General features: G+C 37.5%; 1 protein-coding gene across 1 annotated transcript in view; it reads right to left on the bottom strand.

Moving 5' to 3' along the window:
- Positions 1 to 5,306: 5,306 nt before the first annotated feature.
- The window catches only part of Smp_021830 (phosphatidylserine decarboxylase proenzyme 1), a gene marked incomplete at both ends in the record, with an annotated part of 18,646 nt that continues 10,350 nt past the window's right edge, over positions 5,307 to 13,602 (bottom strand). Inside the window, 2 exons of the mRNA XM_018795343.1 lie at positions 5,307 to 5,734; positions 9,885 to 10,134. Of these exons, the coding sequence (XP_018649665.1) occupies positions 5,307 to 5,734; positions 9,885 to 10,134 (678 nt within the window). The remainder of the gene's footprint in view (positions 5,735 to 9,884; positions 10,135 to 13,602) is intronic.

Consider the following 13,602-nt stretch of genomic DNA (forward strand, 5'->3'; position numbering starts at 1 on the left):
GTGATCAATCTTTCACATAATTCCTCGCAGTAGAGAAGGTATTGCTATGAGAGTTTAACAGTTTTATTAGATTAGCTATTCTTGATTCAAATTTCCCCTCCATCAATTTTTACTTTGCAACCAATCAATCAACTGTCTCGTAACGTGACAACAGCTGGTTCCAGAAACCCTACTCCTCTGAGACAAATGCACATATCAAAATTCAAAAAAACACAAAAATCCTCAATTAAATGCTAAACTTATTGGAAACAGTGCAGTCGAGTGGCTGGACTACTGACCACTGGATATTTTTTAGAACATGGAAGCAAGGTGAAACAACAGGAGGAAAATGCAAATATATCAATCGGTTTGTATTAGCTCGTCTTAAGTATATTGAACGCCTATATATTTCACACAGAACTTTAGGCTGACGCACACTGTTTACAACTCACTGAGATACCTCTAAATTTAATCTAGGACTTTGAGGATTTGTTCTAATTTACTAGGTTTTGTAAACTTTTGCGTTGCTTCCGAAGTAATATATACTCAATAGGATGTTACATAACTGGTAGTTTTGGAATCATATGTCTCAAGTGCAAATGCCAGTCAAGTTTGTCTTATTTTTCAATGAGACAAATATTCGTCTATGCATGATTTTCAAATGTAAATCCCGATTCAAATTCACAAGGATGAAAATTTTATGGTCAAAGATGGGAAGAAATGCACATCTGATACTAATTTTTATTCATCACTTCTTCTTACTAGTTGGGTCTCAACAATAGTGAAAGAGATTTGTCGATCTCTTCGTCGAACGTTTTAGAAACCAGCTCTATTATATGGAAAAGTGAAAGCACGATTAAAAGAAATAGAGTTTATCTACTTACACAATCCGATTCCAGTAACTCTAATGCAACTCCGGAGGCTGATTCACAGAATGATGTTCGGTATAATCATTGGTTAGAAGGTTCAACTTATAACTCGATCTATAAACAAAGGATGTTTGAAGCAAACTACTTCAGGCCAGTGATTTGTAGTTCCGATGTGTAAAACCACTCATTTCTCTTGACATGGCTTAACTCAGTTTACCACATACTTCACATATCCATAATATAGTATATACTCTGTCATTATTTCAACTATAGAGGGTCACACAATGAGTAAAAACTAGTCCTAAGTAGGCTCATGTATTGCAATATGTCTTCTTTTGGTCCGTCAAAGTATTGCGTGATAAAGTCGCCAATCAGAACATCAACTAATATGACCTCTTCTCTATGCTAAACCAATGAAGCACGAGCACCCTTGTCCTTATTGGTCCTGTGTACAGTAGCTTTCTTCCTAACCCAGTCGGTTCAGTTCAGAACACATATATCAGTCTCCGCCACATGAATCGTATAATTCGGTTATACGTGGTTTGTATACAAACAGACCAGACTGTATCACATCATCCAATGAAAAAATCATTAATTATACAAGTAGTGAGCATGGAATACTGTAGTTAATACATTAGGAATAATTTGAGAATGATAAATCGTATAACACTAGCCAGTAGGTTAAATGAAAGCTTATGATAAAATGAATACAAATATACATATAATCTAGGTCCTTTAATAATTATCCAATAAGAATATATATAATAATAAGAGACTGATCAATTGAAGTCCTGAACATCAATGGGAAGACTGAAACAAACAAAACCAAGTGAACTAAAACTTCACCCCAACACACAAGCAAGTGGCTGTCAGGACTCAGTAGCTGAGTGGATAACGCAATGGCGTTTGAAACGAAAGGTGCTGAGTTCCAGTCTTAGAGTGAACATCAACTCTGTGATGCAGGTACATCCAGCTGACAAGTCCTGGATAGGACGAAACGCGTGTCAAACTGGATTTCGCTGCTAGACACTATCCATCTTTGCTTGTAAAGCTTGTGACTTCAGACAATATCACGGTAGTCAGCTTAGGATACACATGTGGCCAATAAGAGACTGATCAATCGCAGTCCAAAATAACAATGGGAAGATTCAAAGAAACAATACCATGTGAATGTGTAATAATAGTTTGTAAACAATCTCTAGAATTTACCACTTATTTATTCTTCACCTGGGTATAACACAACATGAGGAAGTTGATAATGCACTGCAAAATTAAAAACCTGCAGCTAATTAAGTAGTTTTTGAAAGTAGTTGGATGTCACTTTAGACGTAATTGAAAATGAATGAACTGATCTAAAATAGGAATGTTTTGGTTAGTTTACAAAAATAACTATGTAGATTTTGGAATTTTAATGCCAGTCCTAAACCTAAGTTGATAGAATGAGATAGGAATTTGTGATAAACAGAAATTTCGAGTATATGGGAGGAAGTGTGAGAATTCCAATCAGTAACAAGTCGTTAGGTGATCCTATGATACGTAAGTTAGTACATTCATTCCATGACTTTGATAACTTTAAGAAAATTCAATGCAACACAATAATATAGTGATTTTAAATACTATTATGAGGTAATTAACAAACATTTATGGATACACTTGTTGATCAGAGAGAAAGGCAATCACGTAAACATTTCTTCTCTGAGAGAAGCTAATTTTTCATATTTTCAGTCAAGTTCAAATGGAGGCATAATGATGTGATGGCGGGTCTAAACTTTATGGACGAGCCAATCCGAAGCTTTCGCGGGTTTTCAAGGTCAAGTTCGGTACCTGATGCTTACGTACGGTCGATTTACAACGGATTTTAGACAAGACGTGATAATTCAGCGTCTACAAGAGAAGTGATTATTAAGAAGTTCTTATACTTGTGACTGTGGTACTCAAATGACTTTTTTCGCTCGATCACGATTAAGGTTAAAACCCTAACCCCTAAACCCGAACCCTAACCCTAAACCCCATTCCCAAACCATACCAACAACATTGAAGCTATGTGGTCGAGGCTAAAAGAATTTTTGAGACCTTATCATGGCTCCAGAGGTCGACTACTATGGAGCCATATGGATGAGTTCCTGTACCAGATGGACTATGATTTTAGAACTTCTGAACCTATATCTGACCCTGAGAAGTGTTTGACTCATGTAAAAGAACAGTACTCGCTTTAATTTTTGAGTTTGTATAATATATTTTTACTGTATACTAACTGTCTTCTGATTGGCTAATATTTCTCAAGGTCATTTAAGATTCATTCAAATGTCGTCCATAAAGTTTAGTCTCGCCGCTCCATTTTAGAAAACTTGGAAGGGACTGATGGTTTGATATGAACTTTTGAAGTATAAGGTCAACCACGTACCTCTTCTTCACACCAATTGAATAGTAACAGATACACGATATTCAGGTTGGACTAAAGAATATGAATAAATTAGTTATGATAGTATATATATACATCAGACCATACGAGCCACTTGACAAGTCACATGGAAGCTTGTATAAGTTATAGTAAATTGACTATTCATCCGCGCAAAAAACTTCCCGCATGCCTGCCATTATATTAGTATATAAATACACCTGAATTGTAGACGACTAATAATAGAGATTTCGGCATGATTTTTGTCTTTTCCTTTATATAACTGAGTTGATCAGGTGCTTAAAAGATATATGTTAGCGAACTGAGACGATATAAGATGATAGTTACTAAGTAGGTAGACGACTTGAAATATATTACATAGACATAATGACGAAAAAAACTGTGATTACTTAGGGATATCTACCCATTTCAGAGAAACTTACACTTAAATCATATATCTGAGCAAACTTAGGTTAAGTTTTGGCATCAAAAGATGTGTAAACTGTCGTTGTTGTTTGCTTGAATATCTGGGCCACCTGATCCTGCTATCTAGATATCTCAACAAGTTATCCAATTTTGTTTGTTATAATACATCATTATAGCTATTAATCGTGCAACCTACTCAGATGCGTTTCTGAAAAGTGTACAACCTCTCGAGTACAAGTTACAAAAGGCCCAATCACAGATATCATGGGTGCTGGCAATATACAGCGAAAAGAATTTACATTATCTAAATGTCGATTTATTGGACTTCTAACTTCAAATTGTTAGCAGTCCACCCAACATTTATATTCAGGATCGACCAAGAAGTAAGAAACGGAAACTTGTTGAAATACAATGTGCTGAGAATTCTATATTATACTACAAATATAATATTCAGTGAAGCTAATAATAATAAATTAAAAAAGCAAAACTTCACAAATTTCAATGCAAAATCAAGCTGTTTGAAATGCGTTAACTAGACTATCTAAGAGAGTTTATTTTAATGGCATTGTTGTCCTTTTTAAATATAATTATATTCTGAATTGAAAATTTTAGTGGAGGATTTTTCACTTTTATTCCAAACATAATCTTCAGTGTAATGTCAAATGTGAAAATAAATCTGAGGATGGAATTTTAATCAACACTTCAAGTTGATGCATCATACTCCTCTATCAATTAAGGGATGAGTATATTGCGCAGCAATTCGCTCTGTCCTACTTTACGGCTGTGAAACGTGGCCATTAAGAGTAGAAGAGACTCGGAAGTTACTAGTATTTGACCACAGATGACTTAGAAATATTGCTCGCATCTCCTCGGATCACCGGTTAAGTAATAGTGGGGTTAGACACAGGGTATTAGGGAATGATGGTAAATCAACTGATGAGGTCATGAATCTTCATCGACTGAGATGGTTGGGCCACGTGTTACGTATGCTTGAACGCCGATTACCACGACGCACTATGCCGACTAGTATTGGGGATGGTTGGAAGAGAGTTAGGGGCGACCAAACCAAAACGTGGCATCAGTGCTTGAAGTCACTGACTTCTAGTCTGAGCCATGTTGGCAGATGCAGACTACTTGATTGGGGTCCGCGTAACTATCGTAACCAATGGTTGGAGACTGTGGGTGACATGACTCAGAATCGATCACAATAGTGTAGTCGTATACACTATTTGTCTTCCCTTAAACCTTAAGATTAAAATTGCTTCATATCTTTCCTTCTTCCTGCACTATATTCTTATATACAATCTTTCTTTTATATATTACCATCACTGAATTAACTACTTCTATGAATTGTGTGTTCATCTTTTTGTGCTAATGAGTGAGGTATGGCACCTTGGACCGATGCACATACGTGCCTGGTCCTACGTTGTAGCTGACTGACATCATACTCCATTTTTAATGGACATAACAATTTGATTACGATCACTTAATATCCCACCACTCTAAAACTTGAGAATAAAGACATGATTGGTCATATTTACATATCATCATAATGAAATTATTTATTTACATAAACATCAAGTGTCACAGATCAATGTACAAAGATTGGTGTTAAAGGAATTTTTTGAAAAAAGTTAACAATCTATTATAATTGGTTCACCAAGTTTAACTCGTTGACCTGGCTTTACACACCATTTCATTTTATTTGTAGGTGCTTCAAAAACCAGAACAACTGTAGATCCCAAACGAAAATAGCCAAATTCATCACCTTTCTTTAGTTTCATATCATCGTTAAATATTGCTTCTAAGTATGGTGCTTTGTACTCTTGATTTATCATTATTTGTGTATTTGAATAACGAAAACGTAATGCATTATCCTCCTTCTTATTTGTAATTAATGTTGGGTCGATATTTACGTGTATGTTACCAACACCGAATGCACCAACTGCTGCAAATGACATTAATCCATGATCCCATTCTCCTAAATAAACTACACGCTCGTTGATAGTATATAGACCTGGTAGACGTCCAGCAATATTTGGACGTACTGAAAGTAATCTGCCTTGTAATGAAAAACGGAATTGTAGAATAATAGAACAACGCATTTTATAACATGGTAATAAAATTATATAGAGCAAACAACGGAGAACTGAACTATCTATCATAAATTTACGATTGGAACAATTTGGGGGCAATCTCTTCTTAACTTTAATTTCATAATCCACTCAAAACTTCGGTTGAAAGAAATGTTAAGACAGATTCAACACATCTGAATATTAGCCACAACAGTACACAAGTACCTTACATTTGGTTACATTTACGTATTTTTACTACCGGTCCAAAGCCCGGGCAAAAGACGAGGGTTGGGTATGGGGTCGGGAAACACACCCGACAAAGAACAACTTTGCTAAAAAAAACTATAACCAGAATGAACAAATTAAACCACTTAAACTCTGTCCTGAGAGTTGAAGGAGGAATTATGACGACGAGATTCTTCGGAAGTCACGAGGCTGATGCCTTTTCTAACCACCAGAACACCAATTAATATGGGTACATGGAATGTCCGGACAATGTGGGAGACCGGGATGACCAATTAAATAGATGCGGAAATGAGGAGATACAACTTGGCGCTTCTTGGAATCAGTGAAACCCATTGGACCCAAGTTGGACAGCAAAGGCTAGATATGGGGGAGTTGCTGCTGTACTCTAGTCACGAAGAAAAAAGTGCTACACACACTCAGGAGGTTGCTCTGACACTGTCCAAAGAGGCACGAAAAGCATTTATATGATAGGAATCTAATGGATCCAAAACTATCAAAGCATCATTCGAAACAAAGGAGGGAATCACAATGAATGTTATCCAGTGCTATGCACCCACCAATGACAGCAATGAAGATGATAAAGATCGGTTTTACCAGAGGCTGCAATCGACCATAGCGAAGTACCCAGGGAAGGACCTGACAATGCTGATGGAAAAACTGAACGCCTAAGTTGAAATGGACAATACCGGATTTGAAGGTATAATGAGACGGATTAGGATGGATTAGGAAAAAGGAATGAGATTGGTGACAGATTTGAGAATTTATTTACATTCAACAAGGTGATTATAGGCGACACAGTATTCCCACTCAATCACATATACAAAGCAACTTGGGTCTCACCGGACCACACTATGAAGAACCAGATAAATCATGTTTGCATCAGTAAAAATTCAGAAGGACAATAGAAGATGTGAGAACCAGGAGAGGAGCTTACATAGCTTCAGACTACCAACTAACTAATGGTTGCCAAGATGAAACTGAAGCTAAAGAAGAAATGGACAACTGAAGAAACAACATTACAAATGTTCAATACAGCCTTCCTTCGAAATAGCGATAAACTCAACGAATTCAATATAGCTCTCAATAACAGGTTACAAGCATTACAAGATCTCAGAGAAGAGGAAATTACTATGAAGGACAATTGGAAATGGATTAGAGAAGCACTAACTTCAACTTGTCACGAAGTTCTGGACCACATAAGCATCATCATCATAAGGCATGGATCTCTATCGCAATCACGGACAAAATTAAAGATAGGAAGAACAAGAAGACAGCAATTAACAACGGTCGGATAAGGACAGAGAAAGTCAAGGCACAAGCTGAATACATAGAAGCAGACAACTAAGTGAAGAGCATTAGAGCTGACAAGCAGAAATACGTGGAAGAGCTAGCAGTGACAGCGGAAGAAGCTGCAAGAGAAGGAAGTATGAAACAATTACATGACACGACGAAGAAACCAGCAGGGAGATATAGTAAACTAGAGAAACCAGTCAAGGACAAAGAAGGGAAGACAATCACGGAGATTCAAGAACAGAGGAACAGATAGGTAGAATACTTCGAGGAACTCTTGAATAGACCGGCTCCACTGAACCCACCGGATATCGAAGCAGCACCTACAAACCTTCCTATAGATGTCACTCCACCAAAAACCGAAGAAATCGGGATGGCCATCAGACAAATCAAGAATGGGAAAGCAGCAGGACCTGACAATATACCAGCTGAAGCACTGAAGTCAGACATGCAAGTAACTGCAAACATGCTCCACGTTCTATTTATGATGATTTGGGAGTAAGAACAAGTGAAAACAGACTGGAAAGGAGGACATCTCATCAAGATACTAAAAAAAGGAGATCTGAGCAGTCGTGAAAACTAGAGGCATCACTCTACTATCAGTACCAGGAAAAGTTTTTAACGGTGTTGCTGAATGGGATGAGAGATTCAGTAGACACCCAGATTCGAGATCAACAGGTCGGGTTCCGTAAGAATCGGTCATGAACAGACCGAATCGTGACAACGCGGATCATCGCTGAACAATCAATTAAATGGGACTCGTTGCTATACATAAACTTCATTGACTCTGAGAAGGCGTTTGACAATATGGATAAGAGAACATTACGGGATCACATTCGACTTTGTGGCGTACCGGAGAAAATCGTCAATACCACCAGGAATCCATACGATGAACTACAGTGCAAAGTGGTGTATGGAGGACAGCTGACAGACGCATTTCAAGTAAGGACCGGAGTTAGATAAAACTGTCTGCTATCACCCTTTCTCTTTCTTTTGGTCGACTGGATTTTGAAGAACTCCACATCTAAGGAAAAGCACGGAACAAAATGGACAGGTAGGATGCAACTAGACGATTTGAACTTTGTAGATGACCTGGTCATTCTATTCCATACACACCAACAAATGAAGGTGAAGACAACCAATGTAGCAGAAGCCTCCGCACCAGTAGGCCTCAACATACATAAAGGAAGAACCAAGATCTCCATATACAACACGGAGAACACCAACCCGATCACACTTGATGGAGAAGATGTCGAACAGGTGGGAACTTTCACGTACCTGGAAAGCATCATTAACGATCAAAGAGGATTCGGTGCAGACATAAAGACAAGGATTAACAAAGCAAGAGCCGCAATTCTACAGATGAAGAACACATGCAACTCAAAACAACTGTCTGCAAACCAACATCAAAGTCAGAATCTTCAATACGAACGTTAATACAGTTCCACTGTACGGCGTTGGAGCTTGGAGAACTACTACAACCGTCATCAAAAAAGTACAAGAATTTATAAACAGTTGTCTACACAAAATACTCAATGTCGGTTGACCGGATACCATCAGCAATAATCTACTGTGGGAGAGAATAAACCAGCTCCCAATCTAAGAGGAAATTAGGAAAAAAACGTTGGAAGTGGATAGGATACATATTGAGGATATCATCAAACTGAATTTCGAGGCAAGCGCTAACTTGGAATCCTGAAGGGAAACGGAAAAGAGGAAGACCAAAGAACAAACTTCGTTGAGAATTGGAAGCAGTTATCAGAAGGATGAATAGCAACTGGGAACAAGTGGAAAGGATTGCCCATGACAGATTTCGATAGAGAATACTAGTGGTAATAAACGTAAGTTAGTAATTTGGTACTATCTGAAGACCCCATTCCCTCATCAGTTCACCACTAAGGATTATTTTACTATATTGACGAAGCTGATAGCAATGAACTATCCAACCTATGAATGAATTATTTAATATCATCAGTTTAAATAAGATACATGTAAGGAATCATTTACAAAGATCCTTAGACGTAATTGCATTTTGAAGCTCTTTACTTGCTCTGTATGTCAAGAATATGAATAAATTAGAATGTGTCATTCTACATCTGTTTCTTTTTACTACTTTTTAGAGTTTGAATAAGCAACATGAAGTTGTGAATTAATGATTGAAGTACCTGACTAACTAGCTGTAGGTTCGAATCACGCGATACATGATTATTAGTCTTCATGAAAAAAACATGTACCCCAAAGTTGTGTACATAAATCTGTACTAGACATGTGAACTACGTAACGATTTGTGTTTACATTACACATAAAAACATTTATGAGTTTTAGTCAGGAGCGGGACTGATATGCACTTAAGATTTGTTGTCCTTAACTTACGCATATTTCTCGGTAAAACTTCATCCTAAAGAACGGCTACCTTTTAAAGTATACCTAGACTTTGAAATCTCATCTTCATATTGATGCAGGAGATACCAACAAATGAAAATGTACTTTACTTCTTTCTCACAGTTTGAATTATACCCTTCACTTAATAAACGGAGAATAACTATGAAAGCACCTTCCTAGTGGAAATGAATTAACTAAAATTAATATTGTGTAACATACCTGGAAAATGCCGTCTGACTGTAGGAATCCATTCAACAGGACTATGAAATCGATGGCAATCTCCTGGAGCTAAATAAATAACACACTGATGAAGGGTACGATCAGATTTCTTTCCATTTAAACTTTCTATGCTTCCCATTGGACCAAGAAATTCGTCTAATGAGTAACGAATTCCTTTAATTTGTTCTAAAACAGCATTTTTTGAATTAATTGGACCACAATGGAGTACTTCACCATCAACAGGACTAACCTTTAACAAACAAAGAAAAGTTTGAGTTTTCTGTAATCTTCATAGTTGAGGTCGTGAGTCAACTGAAGCTAGACCACCATGGAAAACCTGGAAGCACTGGACGGCCGTTTATTTCTATTATGGGACTCCTCAGCAATGCACATCCACGATCCCGCCTCGCGAGATCCGAACCCAGGACCTACCAGTCTCGCGTCAGAGCACTTAACCGATAGACCACTGAGCCGACGGTGTTAACGTCCATGGTGGTCTAGCTTCAATTGACTTATGATTTCAACTATGAAAATACTGAAATCTCCACAAAACCCTTTTTCTATAATCAGTAAAACTTCCTTAAACCAATGTTGATTGACCGTATACTTGCATATTCTGTAATTATTGCAAAAAGAGTAAATTAACTTGATAACCACAAAAACATGTGATCAACATCATTTAATCTAACCTTCACTAATGATAAACTTTTGTCGACCTAGTTTCAAATGAGGCTAAGATTATTGAAGGGAATAGATAGAATATCTTTCAGAAATCAAACTATTGTTTAAATTAAAGGAGTTATTAAAGAGCTACCTAGGTAGTAGCAATAACCTATGTTATGACTTCCAAAATAGTAAAACTTTTGTTGTCTATACACAAAAATTTTATTAGTACATGAAAATAAACACACAGACTAGTCTCTTGAATATCGCTATTTTCAAGTAACTCTCAATTCTGTAGCAATTTGGAAGACTCTTCCAATCTCCCACATTGTCCAGACGTTCATGTACCTATAAATATTGTTGCTCTGGTTGTCAAAAGGAGCGTCGGCCTCGTGACTTCCGAAGGAACTCGGCTTTTATCATGAGGCGTCATAATTCTTTCTTCAACTCCTAGGGCAGAGTTTAAATGGTTTTAATGATTTTTTTCTGGTTGGCGTTTTTTTAGCGGGATGGGGTCGCTAACCCCATGCCCGACCCTCCTCCTTTATCCGGGTTTGGTAACTGTTATATCTTGTGGCCGAGTGGATGTCTTGCTAACGTATGACGTGATAAGACCGCCAATCAGAGAGCAGCGAATTATCGATTGGAACAGTGACACACGAAAACCGTACGAGCAGTCTTGAGTACGTATCGGTCCTGCTTTCTGCCCAGCCCAGCCCAGCCAGTTAAGTCCAAAACACCAATAACAGCCTCTGCGGTATGAATCATTGTATTTCAAACATACTGAGTTTATATACCAAACAGACTGACTACAACGTACCAATAAAATAGAAAATAACATTTGTACAAGAGTTAGCCAAATGTGGCTGTGAATAAGGGAGCAGTAATTAATAGACTGGGTATAACTCAGGAATGGTAAATAGTACAATAATAGTCCAAGGGTCAAAATAAAGCTCACAATGAAAGGAACATGAATATGAATAGTTAAATTATTTAGCAAATATACAATAAAAATTTTATGCATAATATTGGTCCATAAGTGCATCCCAAAGTTACCTTTCGCTATTGCTAACGGGGCATAACAGTAACTCAATAATAATGCAAAAATTGCAACTAGTAATGGAGAGTTAAATCTATCGACTACTGATATACCGATACAAAACTGTGATATCATACTAAAGTATCCAAAACATGAGAGGTTAATGTAATTTACTAATTATGTGTAACCGTAAAATATACAATACGAATGTAATTTTCTACAGTAAAGTAAACTGAGTCAGTGAGAATTTGAATTGCACATATATGACCAATCGTGAATTTTTAGACATTATTTGAAAAATAGGTAACTATTCCTATACTGATTGAAGACAATAAAAAGGCCAAATAATGCATATCAATACAGTGACTCCAGCGAATGAGTTTCTAGTCGGTACTCCGGCAACGGCGCCATTATTTGGGAGCATGGCATAGAGTAAAGTCTTCTACATAAGTAGCATCGTTTTAGAACTTTCCGGACGGCAGAGTATCCTCTAACGATCCAATACTCTTCACGAATACCACTTAAAGTTTGAGTAACTCCGACGTGCGTGTTAATCAAATGATTATGCATTTTAATCATATCTGTGACAAAGTGATTATTAGGAAGAATAATAGAATGTTTGGTTTCGAAGGGTAAACATGATAATTGCAGACGTCCTCCCACGCGGATCTTGCCTTCTAATATAAAGGGGTTGAGATTTCTTATCGAACTTTGACGGATTGATTTTTTTCTCTTGACCATCTTGTCCATTCTTTCCTGACCTTCCTGCTGTCTAGAAGCGTTGTCTCTGAGCGTTATCGGTGAACTGTCTAGAATTCTTTTTTCGACTGGGAATGCGGCACTTTGGACTAGCTTAATTATGTCACTCTTCGATTTACCGATATCCCCAACACTTAGTGCGCCCGAGATCAGACATTTATCATTCCTCTTGTTTAACTTATCGGTAAACCGTCTGCAGTATGGAAACACCCTTAATAATCTGGACCATGACTTACACGTACGAAATCGATCTAGAAACTCGTTGCATTTTGAGGATCCGAAATCTCTTGCTACTACATGGGCCACAGTGTTCTCACCCTTTTTTAGGTTAGGCCATTTATCTTTTTCCTCCCACAGGAATCCCGGCCCTTGTAACCACTCCCTTATCTTAGCTTTATCACTTAGTGATAGTTCACGTGACGCGTTATCCGCGGGATTCAATCTACCTTTCATGTATCTCCATTGGTTCGGCGTGAACAACTCATGTATAGTTGCTAACCTGTTACTCACAAACCTTTCAAATCTTTTAGTCGTATTTTTTATGCAATGAAGCACAATTGACGAATCCGCCCAATAGATGACCGATGAAATAGGAATATTTAACTGTTCCTTTGCATGCTTTCCGGTCTTAGCACACACAACACAGGCTGTTAATTCCATTCTGGGCATAGTGACAAGTCTTAGAGGAGCAACTCCAGACTTAGCTAGCAGAAGTGAGCAATGAATCTGACCAGAAACACTTTCATAAAGAATATACATAACAACACCATACGCAAGCTCAGAAACATCGGCAAAACAATGAATTTGAGCAGATGATGGTTCAAACCTTGGTTTCAGACATCTTGGTATTCTTAAGTAGTCCGACTCTTTTATGTGTCTACACCAAATATTCCACTTCGCTTGACAATCTATGGGTAACTCTGCGTCCCAGTCTAATTTCTGCCGACAGGTATCTTGTAAGATCACTTTGGCTGGTAGTATTATTAGGGCTATAAACCCAAATAGATCAAAGATAGATGCTACGTACGACAAAATGTTTCTTCTGGTTAGGTTTCCATGAAATTCATGAACTTATTGGACTCACAGACGGTAATGTTTCCTTTCATACGGTCTTCCTCTGGAATTAACTCCAACACTTCAATATTATTACTAGTCCATTTAGTTAAGTTAAATCCTCCCAAACTTAGGAGTCTTATGAAATGTGAATATGTCAGTTGGGCTTCTTCTATAGCATCCACACTTATCAATAAATCGTCC

This window comes from Schistosoma mansoni, chromosome 2 (genome assembly GCF_000237925.1).
Source record: "Schistosoma mansoni strain Puerto Rico chromosome 2, complete genome".
NCBI lineage: Eukaryota > Metazoa > Platyhelminthes > Trematoda > Strigeidida > Schistosomatidae > Schistosoma > Schistosoma mansoni.